Below are 27,241 nucleotides of genomic sequence, written 5' to 3'. Positions count from 1 at the left end.
TTGAGACTGCATCTTATTACCCATCACCACACCACACTAGATTGATTAAATAAATTAAATTGTGCTACATCCTAGGCAAATCAGCTGAGCTGGCTGCCTAGTAAAAAATCAAGGTGCATTGGAGAGATGGGATTTCATTGCCATTCTTGGTTGATGCATTGTTTTCCTAACGGCAACTATCTAGGAGTGGTGTCTTTTGTCTAGAAAGTTTCACCTCAATGTTGTGATCAAACAAGATTGGCTTGTTTAATAACTAAATACACAGGATATATACTCAACTAGACAATGAGAAGAGAATTTCTTGATTGTTACAAGTTGTTTGTAACAATTCCTAAAAGTATACTTCATATATAGAGCACTAACCGGTGACTCATTGGCTGCAGAGGGTGAAGACACAGCTTATAACCTATATTTAAGAAAGATGATCGCCATTCTCCTGAAAACTATCGACCCATTAGTCTCACCTCTGTCATCACCCAGCATGCAGAGATTGCTAAAACTAGGGGGGTCTGGAGCATGCCCTCTCCCCCCCAAGGAAATTCTTTGAAAAGGATTGAATTTAGTGGCATTTCAGTCAATATAAATAACTCGACTCTGTAGAGTTTACTCTGAATAATGGGGACAAAGGTAATGTTATTTGCCATTAACTAATGTATTTCTCCTTATAGTGTGGTTTGTGTGGGATGGATTAAGTGGCAGTGGTGTTGTTGATCATGCACAAAAATGTCATGGACATGCACTTAATGATGGGGAAGAACACATTCAACACCTGATGTATCACTACCCAACTGAGCGTAATGGCTGGGTGGCCATCCTCATTTACAAACTTCTGCATTGAATACATTGTATTTTTGCTATTCCAAAATTCATAAAATGTCAAATACTTTCTGGATGACATAGAAGACATTGTCACGGTTTTGTAAGTAGGGTCATTGTCATGTAAACTATTTAACATTACTTTTTACGTGGCCTAACTGTAATCATTACAAGAAACATGGCATTGGCCTTTGTGGCATCCTTCCGTTAGAAACATTTCAATGACAATGAAATGTATCAAAACTAAACCTAGATGTAAAGGAACATTTCCAACATGTTGGAAATTAAAAATTAAGTGCTTTAAAGGTGAGTATGACACATCAGAGTCACATCTTGGTTATCACACACTGTGTCCACTCCTAATTGTGGGGATGATTTGATAATGACAGTAGACGCTACATGCCCTAATATTTAGAACTATTATTTTGATACTGAGAATACGTCTACGGTACTAGCTGATAGCCTCCTAGTCATCCAGTTTATCATAATTGATAGTCCATTGCTCAGTCACCACAACAAAGTTACAATTACTGTTTCAGAGTTTTTATTCTAATCAATGTTTTGATCAACTATATATTGAATATTTTATATTCAACAGTGGCAACTTATAAATATCTAATTCATGGTAATAATTTGTGTATTACAGTATATAATAATCACAGGAAATTACAGGAAACACTTTGGTTTGGACCTAACCATAACTAGACACTGTTAAAATTGGGAAACATGATTAACAACCCTAACTCTGTATTCGTATAGCAGACTTCAAGTAGTATCTCACTTGCAATGTGCATGTTGCTCTGGCTAAAAAAGTTTATCAGTTGGCTAAATATAACAGATGAAATGTTTTACTTGCATGCTTACAGGCAAGTACTTTTCATTGTAACAGTCTCTAGTAGTTTGCAAAAGTCCTAGTCTCAATGTTTTTTTTTTGTTTACAAGCAACTCTATAGCCTAAATAAGGTATTGCTATTGGTGGAGCAAAGAAAGTTTCAATTGATATAATGCCCAGGGACTCAAAGTAATGACAGAGCCATTCTGCAAATGCCATTATGGCCTGTATACCATGCATACCTCACTTCCCCAGGATGTAAGTTTGCCTGGAAACTCAACACACTTAATATAATAGTTTTATAGCAAACATTGCAAACAAATAAGACTCCTTGTGTGAGAGAAAGAGCCTTTAGTTAATGGCACAATTACAAGACATGTACGAAGACAATTATCCAGCTGCAGTCCTATCATTGGGAGCACTAGTCATGTTAGTTAACTACAAAAGCTTGTTCAATGATGGAGAATACAATGTTCCAGCTATATATGTTGTTGCAATGATAACGTTTTGCACAGCAAATCCCTTGCAACGAAGGCAGCTCTCCCAATGCTTGGGATATAAGACAACCATTTCTTGACTGGAATAAGTGACACAAAAACAGTACAGTTCACGTCAACTACACTTGGACTTGTAGTGGATGATCCAAGTGATGTAAAGGAAATTAATGCATTTTTGAGAAACAATTAAAGTGTACCGAAAGTTAATCTCCAAGGTGTACTTTTTTCATCATTGAACAAGGAATTACTGGCAAAATTCACTACACTTCCAGACAGATGTGGAACTATAGAGCATGCATATGTATACACAAAGGTTTGCATTTGAAGATATAGAGAACAAGATATCTCCTTATCACATTAACATTGACAACATTTAGTTCATTTCTCTTTAGCAATGAGTGCAATTATCCCCAATAATCAATGGAGCAAGTATTCATTAATTGTTAGACATATAAATAATACAGAATCGTTTCTGTAGCTATCGGAGGTAGCAACAATTCAGCATAGCTAGCCAGACATCAACTCTCAAGGTCACACAATTCAGTGACCTTTACAAGAGTTGATACCCAGGACTATGTTAGTGACACATGTGACAGTGTTAGTCTATTGACTGTGGTGGGCTAGTTGTCACCCTCAAAATCACTGTGTGTGTGAATGACTCTGATGGTGAACACTAGGACCACTATTAGAGAATGCTATCAGCATCATGGAGCAAGATTTCATGTAGTTTACTTCCAGAAAATGCGGACAAGCTTATATTTCTTCATGAAAACACAAAACTGTGACTGAAAGTCATACAGGTTAAGAAACATCCTGATAATTTTGTAATTTATATATCATTATCTTTGTAGTTGGTTTGTATCATTGTAAAGTACCAATTTTACAAGAATATAAAATGGTGTTAAAAAGGTGTGTTGTTTCCTTTAATTGAATAATTTATTCAACAGGACAAGCAAATTTCAGCGATTAGGAAGCTATTTTGTGATAGTGGAGTGAGTAATTTAATGCATTCTATGACTTAGATATCTATCATTACTGACATAACAGAACACATACAAATGTGCACTTCATTGTACTACTTTAGCAAAACAATGTACTTTTCTACCGACTGCTAAGATCTTGCAGGTTAACAAACCTTGTAACCTGCAAAAGTATCACATACACATAAACCAACTGCAGGCTGAGTTTGAAGAGCAGACTGAAGAGCCAGAAATGTTGACATTGCGATGTGTCCACCTAAAATGGCTAAGACTTCAGAAATCTCTTAATGTTACTGAGAAATGTTTATTTCTTATACTAAAGCAATGTGCATACCTTGAATGCATCGATATAGCAGGGAACTGTGCTGGTGTCACTGGGCAGTGTTTTGTCATTGCCCCGAAACTACCAGCTCAAAGTGAGTGTCATTCTTTCTGGTGTACAATAATACCCTGACATGCTCTTGTTAACAGATGTTGTAAGCGACAGATGGTGACGAGTTGCATCAATCCTATATCGAAACATATGAAGTTAATGCTTTGTGCTAACTGGTGATAGAATCACCATTGAACAAAGGTACAAATGTATAATGCATAACCAATTTCGTGCCGGTGACTTATTCCATATAATGCACACCACAAAATCAGCCATGCTTGACACCAACAGGAAGGTTCACCACTCTCGCTTGTATTGTGCATTTTCCCTTTACCAGCTTGCTGGCTTGGCTGTCTCTTATTTTATCTAACTGGCTCACCTGGCTTGCATACTCTGCCATTGCCACACCAGCACTAGCTATTGATGCCACTTGTTACAATATACCACCATTGTGTTACCACCATTGTGTTATCTGTCACTGGAATTATTATTTTAGTATTGCATAGGCTCACCAGGGGTTAGTGCAGAACCTCACCAGTTGTCACGTTGGTGTATCCCAGTAGAAACATCTTGCAAGAACCTGCAAGTTCTTGCAAGAAAGTATATTCCAAGAATTTCTTGTCTAAATCTTGCAAGAGTAGTTAAAATCTTGCAAGAAAATGTGTCTTGCAAAACTTCTTGCTTGAATTTTATACACTTGAAAGAACTAATATACTTATAGCTATACTCTGGGAAAAATGATTTACATACTTGATGACTATCTGCCGCATCAAGGGAAGTTCTGGATGTAGCTACCTGGAGCCAAGCCACTAGTAGCTCATGGAGAGTACAAGTAACAGCAATACATTTTACAGGTAGTTGTCATTTATGGTTTTTTTTCCAGTGTTTATAGTTATACAAGACTGATAACCCCATGCCAAGAGCCTGACAGAAGTCAGAGTCACCAGAATGATAAGCTGTATGGCACTTTATTGTGACATGGCAAAGGAAGTTTAAAGACTGAGAGGAAAAGTGCAGTATTAGTGTGAGCTGCAACCGTAGTTTTCTAGCGTGAAGGCGAAGAAACTGGGAATTTATTGACATGTGAGAACATGTTTCTCCGAAGTTCCATCACTATGCAGAGCCGTCTAGGCAGTAAAATGATGTCTTGCTATAAATTATCTGGAGTTTGTATCACTGCATATTCCGGTGTGACTAGTATCTATATTATACTTTAGGTTAACCATGTCACTATAGAGCAATAATATTGTTTCATACAGAAGGATAGCTACAACTGATACAATACACATCATATTAGGCAGTTACATCTTGCCACTTCCAAGTTGGCTCTTACTCTGCTTTATCCTGTAAGGAGATGTTTAGTTGACGTATGTGAGTATTTAAATGTTTATTAGTATGGATGCCTCAATGTCACTGAGATGATCCATAAAGTTGAGAGCATTAACATTGTACATAAGGTTATAAACAAGATAATGCAAGCAATCATCCGATCAGTTGACCTCAACATAGTATAACTACGAAATGATGAACTCCAGATAGTGACTGCATGACACTGTTTTATATATGATTGCAACTGCATATTACAGGTTACCTAATACAGCATGTAGTGGGAAATGACATTTTCAATGGAAAAACATAGGTAACAAAAGGTAAGATACAGTCTGTCTCCAACAATTGTCCTTCTTCGCTTATTAAGAAGCAAGACAGACAGAGGATCAAACACAGACAGGGGGATTTTTACCAAGGATCATGCTCAGTATTTGTGCATCAATTGAGGGAAAGCAGCACCAAGGATATCTTTTCAAACTATGCAATTTTCGGAGATAGACAAGCTTAGTAAGGAACAACAAAAGATAGAAACAGGAATTAAGATTGCACTATTTGATGAAAATTTTTGTAGCTACTAGCTAGCTATTGGGCTTGAGTCTCTAGTGCCAGCATAATTTTTAAGTGAAGAAGCAATAAAGGAATTAAAGAAATGTTAATGACAACCTGTTATGATGAATTGTGTTTGCAATACAATATAATTGTCTAGGATTCAAATAACAAGGTAACTAAGGAGGCAACCTTGGAATACACAAGTTCCAGAACATATTGGATACAGCAGGAAAACACAGATATGGACTCTGGTGGCCTGTAAATTCTAATACATTAATGCATCACTCTGCTAGTATTAAAGGCTCACTAAAGCTTGCAGAACACAATACTTGTTGTGAAATATGGCAGAAGGAAGCCAGGAGACCATCAAAATGGTGAAGAAGTATTAAATTATAAGCTAACGTTTCGTCATTCAAAATTATTCAACACGTTTAAATTTTTTTTTTAGCAACAAGTCAAACATACTATTCAGTCAGGATACTGAACCAAATATTTCCAGTATACTTTCCCAAATGGTAACCATGATGGACTATTCGAGGTACATGCAAGTGAAACTTAAAAAAGGAATATATACTTGAATGCAACCAATTGCGTTGTGCATGATCATCACTAGGCCGTCAGTCTCCCTTCACTGTCTGTACATGATGTTAAAGAAATGAATAGAGCTTACTTATTAGTTAACTTGTACAGTTTGGTGAGTCCATCCATAGATGCTTTTATAAAAATAATTAGGGGAAATTAATGTGCCTCTACGTCAATATAAAAGAGGTGCACACAGGGTTCAAATGTTAGTCAAACTATCAACCATTATAAATTATCAACAGATATACTAAGATCTGAGATCGTAAATGAGACTGATTGAGCACAATGTTGGAACCAATGTACACAGTAGTGGAAGAGTCAACATTTGATTTAAATATTAAGATGTAGGTCCAACTAAGGTCTGATATACAAGAATGCAATCATTGCTTGAGATTTTGTGAGCGTATAAAGGCCAACTGATATGCCCTATGGAGGTAATTGAAAGTAGTAGCTATGTAAACATTGTTTAAAAATTGATACTGGTAATTTAGAACTGTGGCCAAGTCTTCTACACCGGCAAAGGCTATTTTGAACACCGTAAGACTTGGCACGCTTCTTTTCCTATTACATGTATATACATATACATATTCCATTTGAATAGGCTTTGGGTGAAAGGTATACACTATTTTACAGAATTTCTTTAGTCACGAATTATTTCATCATGGAACAAAACAGCTAGAAAAAGGATTTTTTTTTAAATTAAATACAAAAATGATTATGAATATAGTACAGGTACCCTGTATATATATATATATATATATAACTCTCCCATGAGTGATGCAATACATACCATAGATTGCCAAAACTCATTTACAATTTGAGGACAGCCAATACAATGGTAATAGATAGACCAGTGCTACCTAAATTCTCTTATTGACCAACAGAAGGATCAAGTTGCCTAGCTGCATTATCAACAGCTGATTGAAGAACCAGTGGCAGCAACATATGAAGCTAGCACCAGGAATATTTAAGGGACAGGCTATTGCATTGGATACGGTGATGCATCGAACGGAAGTTGTTTCTTTTGTTAATTAGTCTGGCTGGAAATGATGTGATTAGTAATGTTTGCTTGTCGGACATGTTTTGTAAATCAGTCCAATTTACAAAGTACACAACTTTAGACATGGCTGACAAGCAAACACATCATTTCCAACAAGTCAGATCATGGTGTTGGGCTTTTCCAACATGTTGGAATCTGTCCAATTTACAAAATAAACAATTAAAAGCAGAAATTCTTTAAAATACCATTTGATGAGAATGCATAGAGGATGTTTAAAATATCCTAAAGAATATGTGTACCATATTGTAAATAAGTTGACTTCACACCATAAGTTATCAATTTGTGGTTGCTGTTGTAGTTGTGTCTTTACACAGACATGATGATGGAATTATCAGAAGCAGTTGGTCCTCAACAACTATGGGACCAGTACCAGCAAGAGACAGGTAATATTTATGAGCATAAATATTGAAAACAGTTTTACTGTAATTCCCAGGACACATCTTCATGTCATCACAGTGTAAATTTGTTTTTATACTAGTCCTTTACTTGAATTGTTTAAACAATATTACAGGCTGAGTTCTGACTAACTCAACAACCTTTGAATCATAAATGGTTAGTAAGATGAGGATGGAGTTTTGATCTTGCCCTTCCAAATGGAGTGACAATGCTGCAGATGCGGATAATCCACTGAAAAGGCAATTAGAAGATATCGAATCAAAATTAGATTATGTAATGTCCGATTTACTGCAAATTAAGGAAACCTTCGAGCAAACCGTTCAACTAACTAAAGATACTTTTACAAACAAAGCAATACTTGATTTTTGGTACTGAAATTCTGAAACAGAACGGATGAGTTACTATATAGAATAGTAACTGCCTACTGCATTTATAGAGAACAAACTCGGAGCAACATCCACACATATGATGCTCAGCAGAAGAACAATGTGAATGATGAGTCAAAGGTAAGAAAACTGTCATATTTTTTTCTCAATAGTAGGACACTTTTAGTACAAGGTTGGATGTACCTTACTTTGTGTGATTTCAGTAAAGTCAAGGGGAGACCCTGAAAGATCACATGAGGCATCAATGAAGGTTAAACTATGTACCTGAAATACTACATTTTGTACAAGTTGTGTATACACAGCAAGTTACCAATTGAGTGTTTATGCTCTTACTGGCTCCTAGAAATACTCAAGGGATTTAATGTAGCTAGGAAAAGAAGTTGTGCCATTGGTTCATGACTCCACAATGGGCCTGTAAGGGTCATGTACTATTTACTTGCAGACAAACATGCATAGTTTGCAACCAAGATCTGAAGGGAAAGCCAACCTTAAGAAACGGGATATAATGATAGACACAATAGCAATACACAAGTACCTGTCGTGTGTGTTGTGCGGCACTTCAAAGCAACCTCAACTAGCTACCTAGTTATATATAGTGGGCAATGACCATTTCAGTTTCATATAGCTACTGTTGGTCATCAGTGCATGATGACATTAGAAGCCATCATCATCGCTTACTCTTTGATCCTTTTCATTGTGGCCGTATCAATAGGGATATATACTGCAGGCCAATAATGGCAAGGATGAATTGTGAGTTTTTAAAAATAATTTGCTGTTTATTACTGGGCAGACAGCTACGCTGTGCTTGGCCAGGAAATAAGTGCCAAAAGGTTGAACTGGATATTAGACTTGCAAAGCTGCAACATTATGTACAAATACTGGAAAACGCAACATTATGTACAAATACTGGAAAACACCTGTATGATTTACGAGCAGCAATGCAGCCCTGGTAAAGCAATCTATAGCTTCCTGGATTAGTTGCTTGTAATTAAGTACAACATGAAGTATCTTGTGTTATTATTGCATGTTCATATTTAACATAGGTCGATGAAATTACAGAAGTGCAGAATGTGAGATCTGCCATCAAAGAAGTCACTAAGGTGCGTGTTAATTACCTATCTTATTAAGATTGTATTATTTACAGCTACTACCAATATTGTGGATTTAAAAATAATTCATGAATTTATTCTTTCGTTTTACTTCCTCTCATACTTATAAACGTATTTTAGAAGTACTCAGGGACACCTTTTTGTGGGGCTCTTCCAGACTGTTCAAATTTGGTCACCTATTGCACTTTTAGTACTACTTCTAATTATAGCCCTATCAAATATGTCTAAATGCCACAATTACTCTAAATTCTATTTTTAATAATATGTGAATACGAGACCCTAAAATATCCATATAAAGACACTTCCTGGGTATATAAAGAATGGATACAATGAAAGCATTACAAGCAAACTGACAAGACATCTTGCTAGAGGATAAAGGTAGAACGAAAGATGTCTCAAGTAACTTCAAGAAAGATTAAGTGGAGGTCAAATTAAATTATAATGTAGTATTATCACGTTTTAACATTACAGGTTTATTTACGCTAGGTGTCATGCTCGGTGTCGCAGTTGTAATAGGATGTGTGTGTCACGGACAGTGATTGACTGATTGTTGTAGTATTGTATAATGTTGTATTATGGGTCTGTACATATGCTCACATGTGCTGTTGGATAAATAGAAAAGTTAACATGTGTATGTCCACAGTCAGATTACATCAGCCATTGCACTTCGAACCAGGATATCATTCCTTTCAGGTAACCACTATACCGGTCATTTGGTGCTGTGACCAGGATCACTGTATCCGTGGCCTCTGTATTCTATTAAATCCATGCAAAGACACTGAGCTCTTTTGGGTATAGTGTTTTTCATTATCACTCTTGTACGAAGTTCAGACACGATGCAATTGGATCCGCTTCTTCCAAGTGATTTGCTATTATCCTTCAAATGTTGACAAAGACATTCAATTTCATCATCATAACAATCATCATCAAACACTTCTGGAATAGATCAATTAAATGTTGGTGATTTGTGTTGGTTCACGGTATCTCAGCAGGGGTGAACTGGGAACTAGCGATCATTGAGTCGTAGATAAGGGGAAAGGTAGTTTGATTCATTCTGCAAACATTTGTACAGTGGACAAACCGCACTTTTGCACGTTTGTATCCTCTTGAAGTGACAGCTACTGAAGAAATGGCTAAGCCACCCGAATTCAGATAGCCAGAATGAGAACCACCTTGCAATATTGAGGAGACCAACTCGTGAAGCAGCTGGGAGAGGGCAATAATGGATGAGAGAGTGGGTAAATTCCTTACGTGCCTGACTGTTGTAGTATTGTATAATATTGTATTGTGGGTTCTATATGCATGCTCACATGTGCTGTTGGTTAAATAGAAAAGTGAACAAGTGTACATTTACAGTGAGATTGTCAGCCATTGTGCTTCAACTCGTAGATTGATGCTGTAACCAGGATATCATTCCTTTCAGGTAACCACTATACCCGTCAGTGTGGTTGTTAGTTTGCCATTTACAGTAGAAGATATTACTTGGAGCCACGTCATGAAGATTGGTCCCTCCTAATGGACCATAGCCCACTTGAAACTGTATAATGAACACTGCGTAATGGACCTGATAGCTCACTTAATATCATTCTAAAGTGTGTATAAAGTTTCCTTTTTGAGCACTTTGTTGTATAAATACTTAAGTCTTTGTAACATATTGTACATTCTTGTTTCACTTGATTTTTTTAGTCACTGTATTTCATATTTCAGTGGGTGTGGTGGGCAAGCTATGAGGGGTAGCCAATGTCTTGGGACTCTCGTACACCATGAGAAATCCAATTATAAATCCATGAAATATTTATTAAAATAATACAGAAATATGTTTAGATATACTTAAATATGGGGTCTCTCACACACTATTTAGAAGTTTGTGTGGGTGTTGACAACCCTTTAGCAAACTAGCTATTTATGGTACACTTGCAAAACAGATAATTCTCCCCCTTCCTCCATATTGGAAAAAAGTCTAATACTGGAGATCAGGAAGAAGAGTTACAGAAGAAAGATGAAGAAGATGATTTTAAAGTGGGAGATGAAGGTAAGATTATATACATCCTCGTATGATTACATGGTACTGTATCACTGATGAACAGTTCTACTGTTTCTCAGCCTGACATTACTGTGTTAAGGACAGAGGATACCCCTGGTGCCTTGCTAAATGTAAGAGACTCTACTGAGTTGGAGATACCAGAACTGAAGCGTTGGCTGCTATGTGGAGAAAGCTTATTCGACTAAATCAGATGATGCTGACTGCTATAAAGAATGCTAGTGTACCCTGTCCTTTAGTTGATGAAGAGCTGCAAATAAGATGTAATGGTATCACAATTCATCTGACCATGCCTCCAGATACCCGAAGTATAGTAGAGTTCCACACAAGGGGGCAGTCTGTGGCACCAAGTATGTTATCCTAAAATCACTGCTTCAAATGATGGGTCTATTTTAACTCAGCAAACTACAACTCTAGCCCTGTTGAAGAGCATTCTTTACTCAAAGCCATTAGATCTAGATCTTTTCTTGACTTATGTTGAGCATATCTTGGAAGATGACATCCATCATTATGGATATGACTGGACTATGTATGATCCATCACTCACTACAAGCAGAACTTTAACCTTAATTATTTTGACTTCAATATGTGCATGTGATACAATAGGATTATTCTCATAGGTAAGCTGGCAACTCTAACAGCATAACTTTTTGCAAAGAAGGGAAAAGTGTCACCTCAACTGCAACATACAAATAATAGCAATAGCTTGAAATTGGTCCAGAGTTAGTAGGCATATTAGAGCAGTGGGTCTGGGGGGCATACTATAGACATTTTATTGTCTTATGCAAATAATTATATATGAAGTTTTATGTATGGTTTCTGATTGATCTTCTGAGTTGTAGCAATTGGTATTCAAAGGACAGCAACTGCTATGTATGTAGCACCATGCCAAGTACATATTAGCTTCCTGGAGATAAACACTTATTCTCTCTATTGCATGCTATGACTGTTCTATTAAAATCTCGATCTTTATGAAACATTTAACTGGTTTGATACTAATCTTAGTCTCACTACAGACTTCAATGTCCATGCATTCACTAGCTATACTGACTCAACACTAACGTTATCTTCAGAGCTTCTATTGATGGTCTTCCAATCGAACTTCCAATAATTCTAAATATCATAATATTTATTACATTTTATTCAAAATCAGACAATGAGACACATTATGTAATACGAAATTCAGTGACTAAAGCTCAGCTAAACTACTTTGCCATGCCTTGGTACTAGTTGGCACATGAGGGGTAGGACAAGCCCACATGAACTAGTAATGGAATTACGCAAGGTCCTCATCGCTACTAAAAAATATTTCAAAGAAATGGATCCCTCTACCTCTCTATAGAGATATATCCAACACAGACGATTGTTTGTAGTTGTTTGATAAATGCAAAGACAGTTTGTGGTGAATTGGTGAACGCCACATGTTATCATATCGGAACGCTGATTTCTTCGTAACAGTTTTGTATTTTCGTGAGGAAATAACACCTTCGTAAAGTAAAAACACAGTAGAACTCCAATATCTATCGAGCCTTGTCGAACCTCTTCATTGATATTCTGTACAGTAACCACATGAACTACTTTCAAGTGTCACTTAAGTGCATTCGTACTGTACATCACTTCACGTCGGCTTGTCCTACCTCCTGTGGCACATTACACGTGCCCTATAAAACTCAAAACTCACAATGAAAAGCACTTATTCCGTCAAGCGTAAACTTGTAGTAAGACCACAGTACACTTTTCTACTCGTTGTCAGGAAATCACTTCATCATCCAAAAACAGATTAGCCACTTTACTTTGTGATGTTATAGAAGTTATACTAAAGTTCCTGAAGATCATATAATGAGGCATCATGGCAGGGTGACTATACCAAGAGTACATTAAGTACATCACGGACAAGTTGTGTGTACACAATAAGTTATCACTTGATCATTGCTGATGTAGTTTTGTGCCTCTACATAGCAGTGATGCAAGAATTATCTTTGGCCATTGAACCAATATCCGTAATGACACAGTACAACTAAAAGACAATTGATATCTGTAACTATATTTATTAATGCAAGAAAATTAACTGAAGTTGAAAAAAGCACCTGTATTAGCCTGTACCAGCAAGAGACAAATAACATGCATCAAAAATGCAGCAGGTTAAAAAAGGTACTTCACAACAATTCAGTATAGCTAGCCAGAAATCAACTCTCAAGGTCACACAATTCAGTGACCTTTACAAGAGTTGATACCCAGGACTATGTTAGTGACACATGTGACAGTGTTAGTCTATTGACTGTGGTGGGCTAGTTGTCACCCTAAAAATCACACTCTGTGTGAATGACTCTGATGGTAAACACTAGGACCAGTATTATAGACTGTTAACTAGGTGCGGTTTCTTCCGAACAACGGCGCCGGATGCTTCTACCTCGTGTGTGTGCCAGGGTGGAGAGGCCGGAGTTATATCCCAGCGCCGAGTCACGTGACAACTTCACGTGATCCTGGAGGTGAATCGGCCGCTCGTGGTCTCCATCTACCAAACTCATGTGGAATCATCAGCCCAAGCTGGAGAACCAGACTGCACCCTTGGACCCATGAAATGTGTTAAGTATGCAATCAATGTATATGGTTTATACATATAATGATCCATATTCTGGTATTGTGTAGGCAGTGCAGCCAACAGTTATAAGACATGTATAATTAGTGCCACATGTTCACTCAGTAATAAATATTTTACAACAAACAAAATTGTACCTCTGAGTGTGTATATTATCATTTCAGAGTGTAGGAGCAGGGAAGGGTGGGAATGGATATAATAGGTCATACTTCTCTGTTTGTTTTATTCATAGTCATTCATACCAAAACCTGTTATTGTCATCTGTAACATCATTGTCATTCATTGCATCTAAAAAATTATTGTATTGGGTAGACAGGAAATCCGTTTGAGCTTTCAAAGATTTTCTTTTGTCTTGCGAAAGTGAGATACAGAAAGTGAACAAGAACATGCTAAAAATGCCTATGATAGAATTGACAAGACTAACCTGTTATGTTGAGCAGTACAATATAATTGTCTGAGATTGAAATAACATTAATAATATCTATGAAATAGGATCACACAAGCAGTATTTTTTTGGAGCTGTGCTACATAGCCAAGTCAGTATGTATAATTATACTACTTATCTGTGTACACAGCTAAGCTAACTACAACTAAATAAAAAATTATTCAGTAAAACATGTCACATAGCTATCAGCAAAAATTGTGACAAGGTGCACAAAGGTAACTAAGGAGGCAACCTTGGATACAGCAGGAAAACACAGATGTGACCTCTGATGGCCAGTGATGGTGAATTTTTATACGTTACAGCATCACTCTGCTAGTATTAAAGGCTCGCCAAAGTCTATGGATTTTATACAGGTAGCAATATTGGAAGAATTAGCTTCTGTAAACCCTGCAGCCAAACGGTGACTGAAAGGAAACAGTAGTAAAAGGCAATGGGCAGGCGATCAGAAATGGAATGTACGTAGGGCACTTAATCAGAAACTAAAGGTGGACCGATACTGATACCAGTATCGGTATCGGTAATACAAGGTACAGATACCACAGTAGACACCCATCACTTTTATTAAACCATCTCTAGCTAAGTTTCCAGTAGCTAATAACTTAGTTGAGCTAATCAGTAACTTAGTTGAGCTAACAAAGTAGCGAAACAAAGCCTTTGTTACCCTTTTCAAGTATTGCTACAACTGCTCCGTGTGTATTCTAATATATTAGAGCACGTGAATCCTTTGTAATTAAATGGTAATGCAGTTGTTCCTCAAGAAATAAGTTTATGACTACTTGGCTTGCCTTTTCATGAAAAGGTTTGGTTGAAAAGCTGTAACAAACATTGCACAATTATCGGCCGCCCACGCAATTAATTGCCTTATCAATAAGTTTACAAGAAAACTACCTCAAATCAAGAAATTAGTAATCCACAATGATGTTTTTATCCTGTTTAGCTGTTATACAATGAATATTTAAAACTTGATTGAACTGAGATCAATCAATTACTGTGATATTTTAATAGCTAGCTATGTATCACAACAATGAAATTTCTATAATAAACTTGTCTAGGCTTCAATGTATAGTATCGGTATCGGCAAATAATTTCAGTATAAATACTGGTATCAGAAATATCGGTAAAAAGTGGTATCGGTCCATCTCTATCAGAAACGTCAACCAAGAATTCTAAATTTATGGCGTGTGGTTAATTTCCTGAGTCATGGGAAGGTTATTTGTTTTCCTGAGATTGTAACCTTCCCATTTGATAGCTATTCTGACAATGTTTTGATCTTTTTTCAGAGGAAGATAAAAACTGCACGACAACTTGACAATACCTGCTACGTTTGTGGAGAGAATGATGTCTATAACACTGAAAGAAAGTATATTTAACTGAAAGTATATTTAATCTCTCTTACTGAAATTGTATGCAATTCTCTTGGCATGAACATGTGTAGCATGATCTATGATGTTTGTTGGTTAGGTGCATATTTTAGATGTGCTAGTCTGCCAGGTACCCTTGCAAATTGGAATAGGAGTAGGAAATATTCTGATTACATTTACTTGTCTGAAAATATTAAATTACTTTAAAGGCAACCTTTTCAGATAAGAGAGGTGAACTGCAGACCAAGTACATACACTTGTTGCAAGTATGTTTTACAGAATTTCTTTAGTCATCAGACGAACATAAAAACAGAAAATAAAACTGGGGAGTATTATAATCAATGTTTGGAAGATAACCTTTTGACTGCATCATTTTCCGTGACCAATGATCGGTTTTGCGTCCCCATATAGTATATTCATAATCATTTTTAGATATCCTTACTCCAGCTGTTTTTTTTTTCCATCATATAAAATGTGTTATGGATACAGTGATGCATCGAATGAAGAAGAGGGGTCTTGCTTGCATGTAATGTAAGCCAACAATTAGCTGAGATTAAGACTCCACCTTTTGCTTTGCAAGGAACATTACCAATTGCATTTATTAAGGATGACAATGACAACACATCAACTATAGACAAGATAGTAACATTGTGTCGTGCAGGCATAAATACGTGTTCTTCTATTGTTCAACAATAGTGCGGTTTCAGTGGAACAGAATTATGTGGCAATGGCATTGTCGATCACGGTGATGGAAAATGCCATGGCTATGTAATTCCTGAAGGAGAGATACACATCATTTTGAAGGAATACTCTCCACAGGATGCTACCTACCCTGTGCAGTTGCCCGATGGAACGTGGTGGCTGGATGGCGGTCCGGAATGCGCAAGTTTGTGGTTATCTCTGTCATTAATGATTGACACTTTTCTATGTATAGGGATTGACGTTTACAGGTGGGAAGGACTTTGGCCTCCATTATATCCATAAACATGGCCACTTGTGGAACCAAGTAATAAGTTGTATGTTTATGTTATTGCATTTTTATTGGATCTTTTTTTGTTTTGGACAGTTGCATTAAAAAGGGATTAGGTGAAACTACTGCCAGATGTAAAAAGCTTGTCGAGCACTTCAATAAATCACCCAAAGAAACTAGCAAACCTAGATGCTGAAGCTACTACAGCATAAGCTGATGCTATAAATAAAATGATAAATTAAGGATGATTTGGTCCAACAATATAGAGCAGGTGAGTGAGGTGACCTTGACAATGTTTTATACGCTGCAATCTTTCTTGACCCACAGTACAAGGAACTGCCATTTCTGACTCATGCTCACAAGGAAGAGATTTTTGATCATGCAAGAATCAGTATGCACATGGTAACATCGTCAAATCATGTTGCTCAACCTGCTGAGCCTGAAAATGATGAACCAGATGAGACTGAATGCAGTAGCCGACCAGCGAAGAAGGCTAGAAGGAGTAATGACAAAGAACCCAGGTTCTCTAAGTTGTTTGGAGATATTTTTAACAGAATTTTTATTGACATCATTTTGGAATTGGTCCATTATCAAATAATATCTATATTGTACTTTGCATGGGAGGATCAAATTGCTGTATTTTCCATATTGTACCAATTAACTGCATAACTGTACTGTACAAGTTACAGCAATCATGTGGATAATTGGGTACATACAGTACACTTATGCAACGGGTATGTAAGAAATGTTACAAAAACAACATCACTCGGAAAGAACGATTGATCACATGCATGACATTGTAAATTGCTAAAACTAGCCAGACTAGCCTTACCAGATGGCTCTATGACTAGACATAGATTAATTACTGATACCAGTGTATGTTTCTTGGCATCACATTTAGCATCACTGGTAAAATTTGACTTATCTGGGTGTTTAAGGATCACTGAAAAGAGCCTAGTCACGAGCGTTTATTGTACACCAGAAAGAATAACACTCACTTTGAGCTGGTAGTTTCGGGGCAATGACAAAACACTGCCCAGTGACACCAGCACAGTTCCCTGCTATATCGATGTGTTCAAGGTGTGCACATTGCTTTAGTATAAGAAATAAACATTTCTCAGTAACATTAAGAGATTTCTGAAGTCTTAGACATTTAAGGTGGACACATCGCAATGTCAACGTTTCTGGTTCTTCAGTCTGCTCTTCAATTTCCTGCTCTTCAAACTCAGCCTGCAGTTGGACAACCTAGCACTTCAGTTGGTCAATCTGTGTAAAAAAAAGAACACAACGTAGGTAGTAGTAGTAGTAGTAGTGAGATATCTATTACAGTTGCATTGGCTGTCTTCAAATCCTCCATGAGATTTTATGAGCAGTTACTGATAGAAAATTGAAGCAACAACCCCACAAAGACGGCACGATGGATCACGTACATGGTACTGTCAAACGCTAAAAATAGTCAAACTTTTGTTTTATCAACAGAAAATGTTAACAAATGAAATAACTAGCTACCAAATTAAACTACAAGCTAACTTATAACTATGCTAAAATTTAATTACAAAACTGACTAGACATTGATCATGAGAGCAGGGAAATCAGTGTCTCCATACTGCAAAGCCCAGTATCTTAAAATTATTCTGGCATTGTTGGACCAAAGTGACACAACACAGACAGTTGTTGCAGCAAGTTCTTACGGGCCACTCGAGTAGAAGCACCACTTCTCGCTGTGGTGTGATCAGCAATAGAGTAAATAACTTGAAGTGCAAATGGAGACCACACGCCAAACGTTTCCATCACAAGGGGAATAAAGTCACACCCTGCGTCCTCTACAAAATCCCTACGTCTTTCATCCTTTGTCAACTCCCTAGCTGCAGCAGCTATTCCAGGCACAAGAGGATGAAATGTGTGAAGTCTGAGTAGTGCTGCAAACTGAAATGTCAAAGCATGCAAGACAGCCATGCTGAAAATCTGGGTGGTAAACATCTCCGGGGTGGGAGTGATCATCACCTGAAACCCGCTGCTCCTTAAGAACCCCAAGATGACCCTTAGACAAGCATGGTACACAATGTCTACTAGTGCATCATGTCGATGGATGTGCATAGGCCCATGAGCACATTCAAGATGGTCACCACAATGGTCAATGGTAGAAAGACACACACAAAGTGGTGACAGTGGAAATAAGGAAATTCCTAACCATAGGAGAAGGCGGACTATAAACTCTGAACCAGGAATAGAAAGGCTGAGGGATACTTGAGGAATAGCCTTAAGCCACTCACTACTAGTTCCAGATGAGTGTGACAAAGCTGCAAGACGAGTTTGTTCTCGGATACTTGATGAAGCACAAAGTTGGTCATATTGATGTTGATCTAAAACAGCCCGCAAGTCATGCTGACAAGTCATGCTGAGAAGCAAAAGAAATGGAAAGATCAGAAGAAAAGTTCTCAAAGACAGTTGCAGCCATCACAGGAAAAAATTTTTGATAACCAATGTTGATATTCCCTGTATTTCCAACTTGGACAAATTCCAATATTGGGTCTACATTGGTTTTCAAAGACAAATACAATGCTAAAAGTGAATTATTATGGTGGAAAAATTGGAAACCATATTGGTAAACAGCAAATCCAATGTAAGTGTTGTTGGTGATCATTACAATATTGGTAATTACATTGGGAAATACCAGTTAATATTGGTAAATATAATATCCGACATTGTGTTCGCATGCTGGTTTGTTTAATATCCAACATTGTGTTTTCGCAAAGAACAGCCAATATTGGTAAATGGACTATCCGACATTGTTTTTGCATGCTGGTTTGTTTAATATCCAACATTGTGTTTTCACAAAGAACAGCCAATATTGGTAAATGGACTATCCAACATTGATTTTGCATGCTGGTTTGTTTAATATCCAACATTGTGTTTTCACAAAGAACAGCCAATATTGGTAAATGGATTATCCTACATTGATTTTGCATGCTGGTTTGTTTAATATCCAACATTGTGTTTTCACAAAGAACAGCCAATATTGGTAAATGGACTATCCGACATTGTTTTTGCATGCTGGTTTGTTTAATAGCCAACATTGTGTTTTCACAAAGAACAGTCAATATTGGTAAATGGACTATCCGACATTGTTTTTGCATGCTGGTTTGTTTAATATCCAACATTGTGTTTTCACAAAGAACAGCCAATATTGGTAAATGGACTATCCAACATTGTTTTTGCATGCTGGTTTGTTTAATAGCCAACATTGTGTTTTCACAAAGAACAGTCAATATTGGTAAATGGATTATCCGACATTGTGTTCGCATGCTGGTTTGTTTAATATCCAACATTGTGTTTTCACAAAGAACACAGTCAATATTGGTAAATGGATTATCTGACATTGTTTTTGCATGCTGGTTTGTTTAATAGCCAACATTGTGTTTTCACAAAGAACAGCCAATATTGGTAAATGGATTATCCGACATTGTTTTTGCATGCTGGTTTATTTAATATCCAACATTGTGTTTTCACAAAGAACAGTCAATATTGGTAAATGGATTATCCGACATTGTTTTTGCATGCTGGTTTGTTTAATAGCCAACATTGTGTTTTCACAAAGAACAGCCAATATTGGTAAATGGACTATCCAACATTGCTTTTGCATGCTGGTTTGTTTAATATCCAACATTGTATTTTCAAAAAGAAAAGTTGATTGTTATTAATTAATAATAATGTTAAACTTGTATTAAGAATTACTAGTTACAGTGTACGTAGAAATATATTAATTACTTTCATGTACATACAACACACATATTTCTAATGCAAAACTGATTGCAAATGAAAGAAACCATCTTCTCGCCACTGTCCATTTTGTAAATTTATTAGGGATTCGAAGTGTATCTTTTCTAGTCTATGACTTTCTCTTCTGTACAGCTCATGATCAGGCTCATCATTTGCAACATAGAAGTATGCTTGGCAAGTGCAGGCCGTTCTGTCGACTGAGTGTATTTGGGCCAACCAAATTTGATTGCCTTCACCACTAACTGACACCATATCACCTACTTGTGGATACAGAGGAACAATAACTTCACTGGAGCACAAAGGAATGTGTGTGCGTGCATAATCAACCAAAATAAAGTTTTCACCATGAGGATAAAGCATAACTTTACGGACAACTTGTGTGGCTAAAGCAACTAGCTGATTGGATGTTTGTTGCACTATATGATTTAAACTGTATGAATGAATGCTGATTTGATCTCTTTCAGTCACTAGTGAAAACATAGTACCTTTGACATAAATAGTGGTGCAGGTTGAAAACTCTATTGCAAAGATTTTTGAAATTTCTATCACAGTGTCCTCTCCAGGATGGTTAACAAGACAGTGTTCTCCAATTCTGTATAAGGTTCCGTTATAACCATGCTTGGAAACAAAAATGCTACGTGCAAATATCCCAATTGTAGAACTTTCAAAGCTCTGCTCATTTACTAATGTTGATGCTGCTCTGAGATCTGAAGTATCCATCAATCTATAGTGCTTTCCTCCGACCAATATTGAATCGACTCTAGATCTTGAGTACAAGGAGCTGATCTTCTGGGCTTCTTTAATGCTAGAGGCATAAAACTATAAAGTAGAAAACTAAGTGATGCATGCTATCATGATGTAAACATAACATTGAAGTATTTCTAGGCATACAAAACTTTATAAGGGTAAAGCACTGCATCTAAATTATTATATATTGTTATTGTAATGCCTTTTACAAACTTAATAAACCTACACTGTATTAAATTATTTATTCAACTTTAAATATGTTTTGTGTTTACATTTGAAGCTATAGTATATTACTACCTGCCCAGTGTGCAGTGTAATTTTGCTGGATTCCACATTAATAAGGAATTAATATCATAAGCTAAACACATTTACAACAACACCTTTTGCGTAAAGAGCTATGTAGCATGTATGACAATGCCACTTTAAAATACACAAGCCTTATATCCTGCAGGTGAAATAATAATGGCATATAGATAACTTAAAAGCATGATTTATGTCAGCTAACTGAAGCTCATTGTTTATTGCCACAAAAAATCTCTTTGATAGCTTAACAAGTGCAGTGAAGCTGTGTGATATCACAAAATGTTTACCTCTATGTGTATATGATAACACTCTGCCATCTCATAGTAAAACCCATTGACGTAGGCGAAACCATTACCTTACCATAATATAAGCATAGAACAATACTAGAACGTAAAGCTGCTTTTGACTAGTATGTAGCAGCCGACCTACACTATCAGGCTTGCACAACTGGTTGTACTCCAAAATGGTGGAGTATTGCTATGGCAGCAGCTATATAATAATTATGATGTAATTTACATACATACAATTGTCATACGCATACTTTTAGACAATGATATACTGTGGTTATACAGTCGACATAAACTAAACTTTACCATCTCTTCCGGATTCAGACAAATATCCATACACAGTTCCTGTGAATCCTGATCCGGAAAACAAAATTTCATATACTCTCTTCTGCATTCAGCTCTAGCAAATGTATGCTCTACGTTTTTGCAGTTGGAGGCCCGGTTAGTGTAGCACTTAATCACACGTTCAAAAGTGTAGCACCAGTAATTGTCAGGTGCTGAAAACCTGATGATGTCTTCATGGAGATGCAGCAAATTGTGTAAAGTTACTACACAGCTTTTTGTTCCTTCTGATTCTTCTGTGAGGATGTTGTGTCTGAAGACAAGCTTTGAAAGCAAATTGATGTCTTCATCACTCCAGCCATCTCTTCCAGTATTGTAAACTAGTTCTGTTATTCGAACAAGAGTTACCCAAGCATGATAGTACTGGTCTGGCAGCAACCCACCAAGCACATATTCCGATGCCGGATAAATAAATTTCTGTAACTCTTCTGCTTTCCAGTGGCCAAACCTGTTCTTAAGACCTTCTGGAATTCTTCCAGCCTTCAGTTCTAATATAAGTATGAAAGTGCACAAATGAATGCAATACACATGTACACACATGTACATTGTACACTCATGGCATTGTGGCAGATTTTCAACGTTGCATGACACATGTACATGCATATGGTATATAAGTCATTATATATAATGCATGACAATCTCTTAATAAGCTCCATACATATAATCTACCTGTAGTCCATGGCATAACATTTAACCTTTGATCCACCTCTTGCTTACTCACTATCTCTTCATCAAAATAATAATTCATATGATGGAGACCAACATTCAAAGGGAGATTGTGCATAGCATCAAAAACTGTGTCAGTAAGAACATTGAATCCATATAAGTGGTGCAAACGGTGTAAAATAGACAATCCTGTAAATCCTGTTTCTTTAGCTATTGTTGTTCGCACAGTGACACGATCTTCTGTTTCAGTTCTCTTCATGTGGGGAATGCAAGATATTAGATTCTTCTGGGACCAAGGATAACGGGTATGATAGCGGTAGTTACCATAGTAATACTGAGAAGTGAACTGATATCTCTCTCCTATATATTTAACAAAATGCACACAATAAAGCTATATAATATATTATATTAAAATACATCTCTTTACAATGCATTATGAGTATATATGTAATACCTTCAAGTTCACATCTCCTACATGGACGGATGCCATGGCTAATTGTTTTGGCCACTTCTGACTGTGCAGGATAATCACCTGTCCACAGAAGTATCAAACATCTTAATGTAGCAGGCCCAGGTGGTATTCCTCCTATTTCTGCAGCATAATTCACTTCAACCCCTTTAAATGTATAAAAATTTTAAATGCTGTATGTCACCTAGTAATTTTACCATTAATAAATATGTCTTCGACTTCTTCAATTAATGGGTGCAGAAATGGATCAATAGAATTAGGTCGTTTTTTTGGAAGCAAATAGCTTGGCACAAATCCGCACACATAAACTTCACCTACTGAACACCGATCTTTCTTGTACATTGTTGCTATAGATACATCTATGGAACCTAGTGGATAGGCATTATAATTGGGGTTACCTTTACGCAGTGCACAGTATTATTTAAACTACAAAGTACTGACCTGAAGTATGTTTTACACTTCCAGAAAATGGCAACCATCCATCCCAGTGGCCTATCAAGGCAATATTTCTGGGATCTCCGTTTGCTGACTGAACACGATGTTGAAACTTCTTATGACATTCTGGACATATTAGCGACACTACGCTGCCAATTGTTCCATTAATCAATGCAGAACTAACTACTTGAGAGCATAGCGGACAGCGAGTTGGTAGCACCCAGTTACACTGAGGATCCCAGAACCAGGCTAACTCTGCAAAACGTTCTCCATCCCACAACTCTTTTCGTCCTCCACTGCTTATCATCCCACTGCTTATCCAGTGGTCTTTCTCTTGCCAGTGAGCAGTCATCTTCACACAGAAGCTTGCATCTTGACACCATTGTGAAATCTTATTTCTCAGTGGCAAATATGAGTATTTAATACCATCAGATCCCTTTTTTGCACAATATTTGCATGAACCTTCTTGTGACTTAATGACATCAAATGAACAAGGATGACTACTATCCAAACAGATATAGAGATCCTGTGGCTCATTATATCCACTTCTCTCCAGCATACGAAGGGCTGCTTGCCATGATCTTGGCCACACATTTTCATCAGGCTGCATTTCGTGATTTTTGTAATACATCTCTTTGCCAAATTCTAATATGCTCAAAAAATTTGCTTGAGATCCTCCAACATCGTCAGTGATCTTCATAGCTTTCAGCACTGCCTCCAGCACATGTAGCGGATTGCTATTTGCACCACGATCACCAACTGTACTCTCGCTGCTTCTATAGCTAGCTGCATGACGATCACCATGGCCATCAGTGGAATCATCAAAATCCATTACCGGTTCGTCCTGCAGGGTAACTGTTGTACTATGATCTATAGCTGCATCCAATTGCAAACTCGAACTCGTGACCGAACTGGAACTAGACGCATTGGCGAATGTTGTATCAGACGATCGCGACAGCGCTACAGCACTAGCTTCAGGAAGTTCTGTCTCCTCTAAATGACTGCTGTTTATTATTGTGCTGCCGTTGTGAGGTGTTTCTAAAGCTACAGCAGCCCCAATCAGAGCTTGAGCTAGTTTCCAGTGACGATGCTCTGTACCTCGATACACTGCTTTTCCTTTGCACTCTCTACACGGGCAATGTGTATGTATACTTTCCATATCTGAGCAGTTACAATATGCAACGTCTTCCCTGTTCCAAAGTATCAAATCTTCGCTCGATCGTGATCGTATACCAGCCATTTGTAGTACGGCAACGGTACAGTATCATGGCAACGGTACAGTATTGCGCTTGCGCACGAGCTTTCACGCATGCGTTTACGTAAGCGGGAAACTTGTGCAGGTGCTGTGTGCAGGTGCTGGCTGCAGCTGCGTACTATTTTATCAATCGCGAGTCACGTCTTCGTGTTTGTTTTCAAATTGTGATGGCATTGGATTACGCGAACATTCAGGAGTGGACAGTAGATGAAACAAAACAGTGGGCTGAGCTTCATTTTGGCGAAGACACAGCATTACAGTTTGAAGGTGAGTCGTATTATTTGTGTTATATACGGCACGCAATATATGTTAATTTATTTTTTTAGAGGGAGTTAATGTATTGTGGTAACTAACACACTACGTGACAATCATTACAGGCTTGTTAATTTATAGAGAGCTTGCATACAAAATGAGCGTAGCTACAAAAAATTTTATTGTTATTAGTGCTTTACAGTACAGTGACCAGCACTGAAGGTCTGACAGCAACATGTGCTGCAGCCTTAGGATATATTACCTAACCTAATTGCAAGGACTTAGACTTAGTGGCTTTGCTTGACAACTGTTGACACCTGTTCTCATAACATGCAATTGTGGAGATCTCATACAACCAGCTGGAAAAAGTCACATGCATATATGTGCTACAAGTTATTGTCAATTTTACCAAACAGGAAGGCAATAATAGTAGTGCACATGCTGCATGCACATGTACCAGCTGCATGCTTGTAGCTAACAAATAACAATGGAGATTGTAGTTCACACTAATTGAAGCAACACAAATAATGTCTACATATCTATCATGTAATTTTTTGTGCTTTACACAGCCAATAGGGTTGATGGAGAAACGTTAAAGATGCTGGGAGAAGAGGGGTCCATGGAACAATTCAAGGCCTGTGGCTTGTCAACGGTAATGGAGCAGCTTAAGGTGAAACGCCTGTTGAAACCTGCAGCTGCAGCAGATGCTAATGTACCAGTAGCACAGTATTCCCCAATGGCACGTACTGGCTACAAGTTAACAAAAAGAGAGCTGAATGACATTCCAGCCAAACATAAGATGGTCTATTTGATGATGTAAGGAGCTTCTAGTACTGTACTTTACAACACCCATGTATGTAACATATAAATTTGATATAGGCGTAATAAAGTGGCCAAAGAAGCAAGGAGAGTTTGGCCAGGAAATGATATTCCTTTGTTTCGGGGCAATAAGGAGAATCAAGCCAAGCTTAATGCTCTAGTAGAAGAGTTGGAGGAGTGCTGCACTACTGAATTTTTTACTAAAGACTGCATTAAGCAGCATATCATATGCACTTTGTCTGAGCGAAGGCGACATATAAAACTAGGATATGATTACGTTAAGGTAAAATACCTAGATTTTAATGGGCATGTTCAATGATGCTTTTGCATTGTAGTCTCCTAAAACTGAAGTAGCTGTAAAACCGAAAGGTGTGTAGTTGCGCGCACGCACACACACACACACACACACACACACACACACACACACACACACACACACACACACACACACACACACACACACACACACACACACACACACACACACACACACACACACACACACACACACACACACACACACACACACACACACACACACACACACACACGAATGCACATATATAATATTATACTGTGTGCACACATATAGTGAACAGGTATAAGTGTTGATTTTCTGAGTTAATATTTCTTCCAGGTGTCGCTAATGATCAACAATGTGAAAAAGCTAAAAAGCAAGGAGAAAAGGCTAAGAAGGAAGGAGAGAAAGCTAAGAAGGAAGGAGAAAAGGCTAAGAAGGAAGGAGAGAAAGCTAAGAAGGAAGGAGAAAAGGCTAAGAAGGAAGGAGAGAAAGCTAAGAAGGAAGGAGAAAAGGCTAAGAAGGAAGGAGAGAAAGCTAAGAAGGAAGGAGAAAAGGCTAAGAAGGAAGGAGAAAAGGCTAAAAAGGAAGGAGAGAAGGCTAAGCTAGAAGGAGAGAAGCCTAAAAAGGGAGAAGAGAAAGCTAACAAAGAAGAAGAGAAGGCTAAGAATAAAGAAGAGAGTAATGAAGATAGTGAGTTGCTGCAGGATAAGGGGAAAGGAGATGTGCAAAATGAGAGAGACGAAGACACTGAATTTGATGACGGTATGCAATTATCAGTATAGTTGCACCACGAAGCTTTTGAAGTAATTTCCAACTGTAAATATTGCTTATTACAACCAGCAAAATTTTAGTCATGCCCATGTAAATTTACTTATTTTTCGAAATAGAATATATAACATTAGTGTATGTGTGCACATTTGTAAATATGTTTTAGTTTTAAAGGGAGAAGTCTGGAAAAAAATAAGCTTGGAAAGAAAGTCTCAGAATAGTTAAATATTAATTGCATTTTGGCCTTTAAATAGAAAGTATTGTATTGTATTGTATTAATGCTTTACAGTATTTAAGAAGTATGATTCCAGATTCCTACTTAAATCCTACACTTATATATAGCTACACCGTTTGTCTTTTGTATGTTATAGAATCACTGATGTCAACAGATGAAAGAAGTACAGAAGATGAAGATGATCAAGGTATATAGTGTACACACATGAACTACTAGTATCACCATCATACATGCCAGCTTAAACCATTTTTGAAGTG

General features: G+C 37.3%; 2 protein-coding genes and 2 long non-coding RNA genes across 7 annotated transcripts in view; 2 read left to right on the top strand and 2 right to left on the bottom strand.

The window, feature by feature from the left end:
• Positions 1–27,241, bottom strand: part of LOC136244708 (uncharacterized) — a 39,742-nt gene that overhangs the window by 5,309 nt on the left and 7,192 nt on the right. The window lies entirely within an intron of this gene.
• Positions 4,680–10,592, top strand: LOC136244707 (uncharacterized). 4 transcript variants are annotated; one of them, XR_010695538.1, is made up of 5 exons: positions 4,680–7,401; positions 7,530–7,920; positions 8,844–9,334; positions 9,381–10,332; positions 10,379–10,592. It is a non-coding gene; the product is annotated as an uncharacterized lncRNA (long non-coding RNA). The 4 variants fall into 4 exon arrangements; XR_010695540.1 differs by having other exon boundaries at positions 7,530–9,334; positions 9,381–10,143; positions 10,266–10,332; XR_010695539.1 differs by having other exon boundaries at positions 7,530–9,334; positions 9,381–10,147; positions 10,266–10,332.
• Positions 19,993–24,594, bottom strand: LOC136244775 (uncharacterized). The gene is made up of 7 exons (XM_066036332.1): positions 23,361–24,594; positions 23,117–23,287; positions 22,905–23,066; positions 22,454–22,810; positions 22,168–22,272; positions 21,749–22,110; positions 19,993–20,924 (listed from the first exon to the last, which is right to left on the bottom strand). The coding sequence occupies exons 1-7, from the start codon at positions 24,592–24,594 to the stop codon at positions 20,121–20,123; spliced, it is 3,195 nt and encodes a 1,064-aa protein (XP_065892404.1). The 3' UTR covers positions 19,993–20,120.
• LOC136244774 (putative autophagy-related protein 11) lies at positions 24,133–26,763 on the top strand. The gene is made up of 5 exons (XM_066036331.1): positions 24,133–24,876; positions 25,431–25,677; positions 25,741–25,963; positions 26,016–26,049; positions 26,318–26,763. Exons 1-5 carry the CDS (start codon positions 24,777–24,779, stop codon positions 26,761–26,763), a joined length of 1,050 nt encoding a protein of 349 aa, XP_065892403.1. The 5' UTR covers positions 24,133–24,776.

Source organism: Dysidea avara, chromosome 14 (genome assembly GCF_963678975.1).
Source record: "Dysidea avara chromosome 14, odDysAvar1.4, whole genome shotgun sequence".
Taxonomy (NCBI): domain Eukaryota; kingdom Metazoa; phylum Porifera; class Demospongiae; order Dictyoceratida; family Dysideidae; genus Dysidea; species Dysidea avara.
The sequence above is the reverse complement of the archived record's forward strand: the minus strand, read 5'-3'. Positions and strand labels throughout refer to the sequence as shown.

What these genes read in the sequence shown, in the direction of transcription:
- LOC136244775 (XM_066036332.1), bottom strand. Translation starts at nt 24,594, where the DNA reads ATGGCTGGTATACGATCACGATCGAGCGAAGATTTGATACTTTGGAAC. An exon ending in AAGTGTAAAACATACTTCAG is followed by an intron (nt 23,288 to 23,360) that starts GTCAGTACTTTG and finishes CCTATCCACTAG; the next exon opens with GTTCCATAGATGTATCTATA. An exon ending in TAGGAGATGTGAACTTGAAG is followed by an intron (nt 22,811 to 22,904) that starts GTATTACATATA and finishes TTAAATATATAG; the next exon opens with GAGAGAGATATCAGTTCACT.
- LOC136244774 (XM_066036331.1), top strand. Translation starts at nt 24,777, where the DNA reads ATGGCATTGGATTACGCGAACATTCAGGAGTGGACAGTAGATGAAACA. An exon ending in AAGATGGTCTATTTGATGAT is followed by an intron (nt 25,678 to 25,740) that starts GTAAGGAGCTTC and finishes AATTTGATATAG; the next exon opens with GCGTAATAAAGTGGCCAAAG. An exon ending in AGTAGCTGTAAAACCGAAAG is followed by an intron (nt 26,050 to 26,317) that starts GTGTGTAGTTGC and finishes TATTTCTTCCAG; the next exon opens with GTGTCGCTAATGATCAACAA.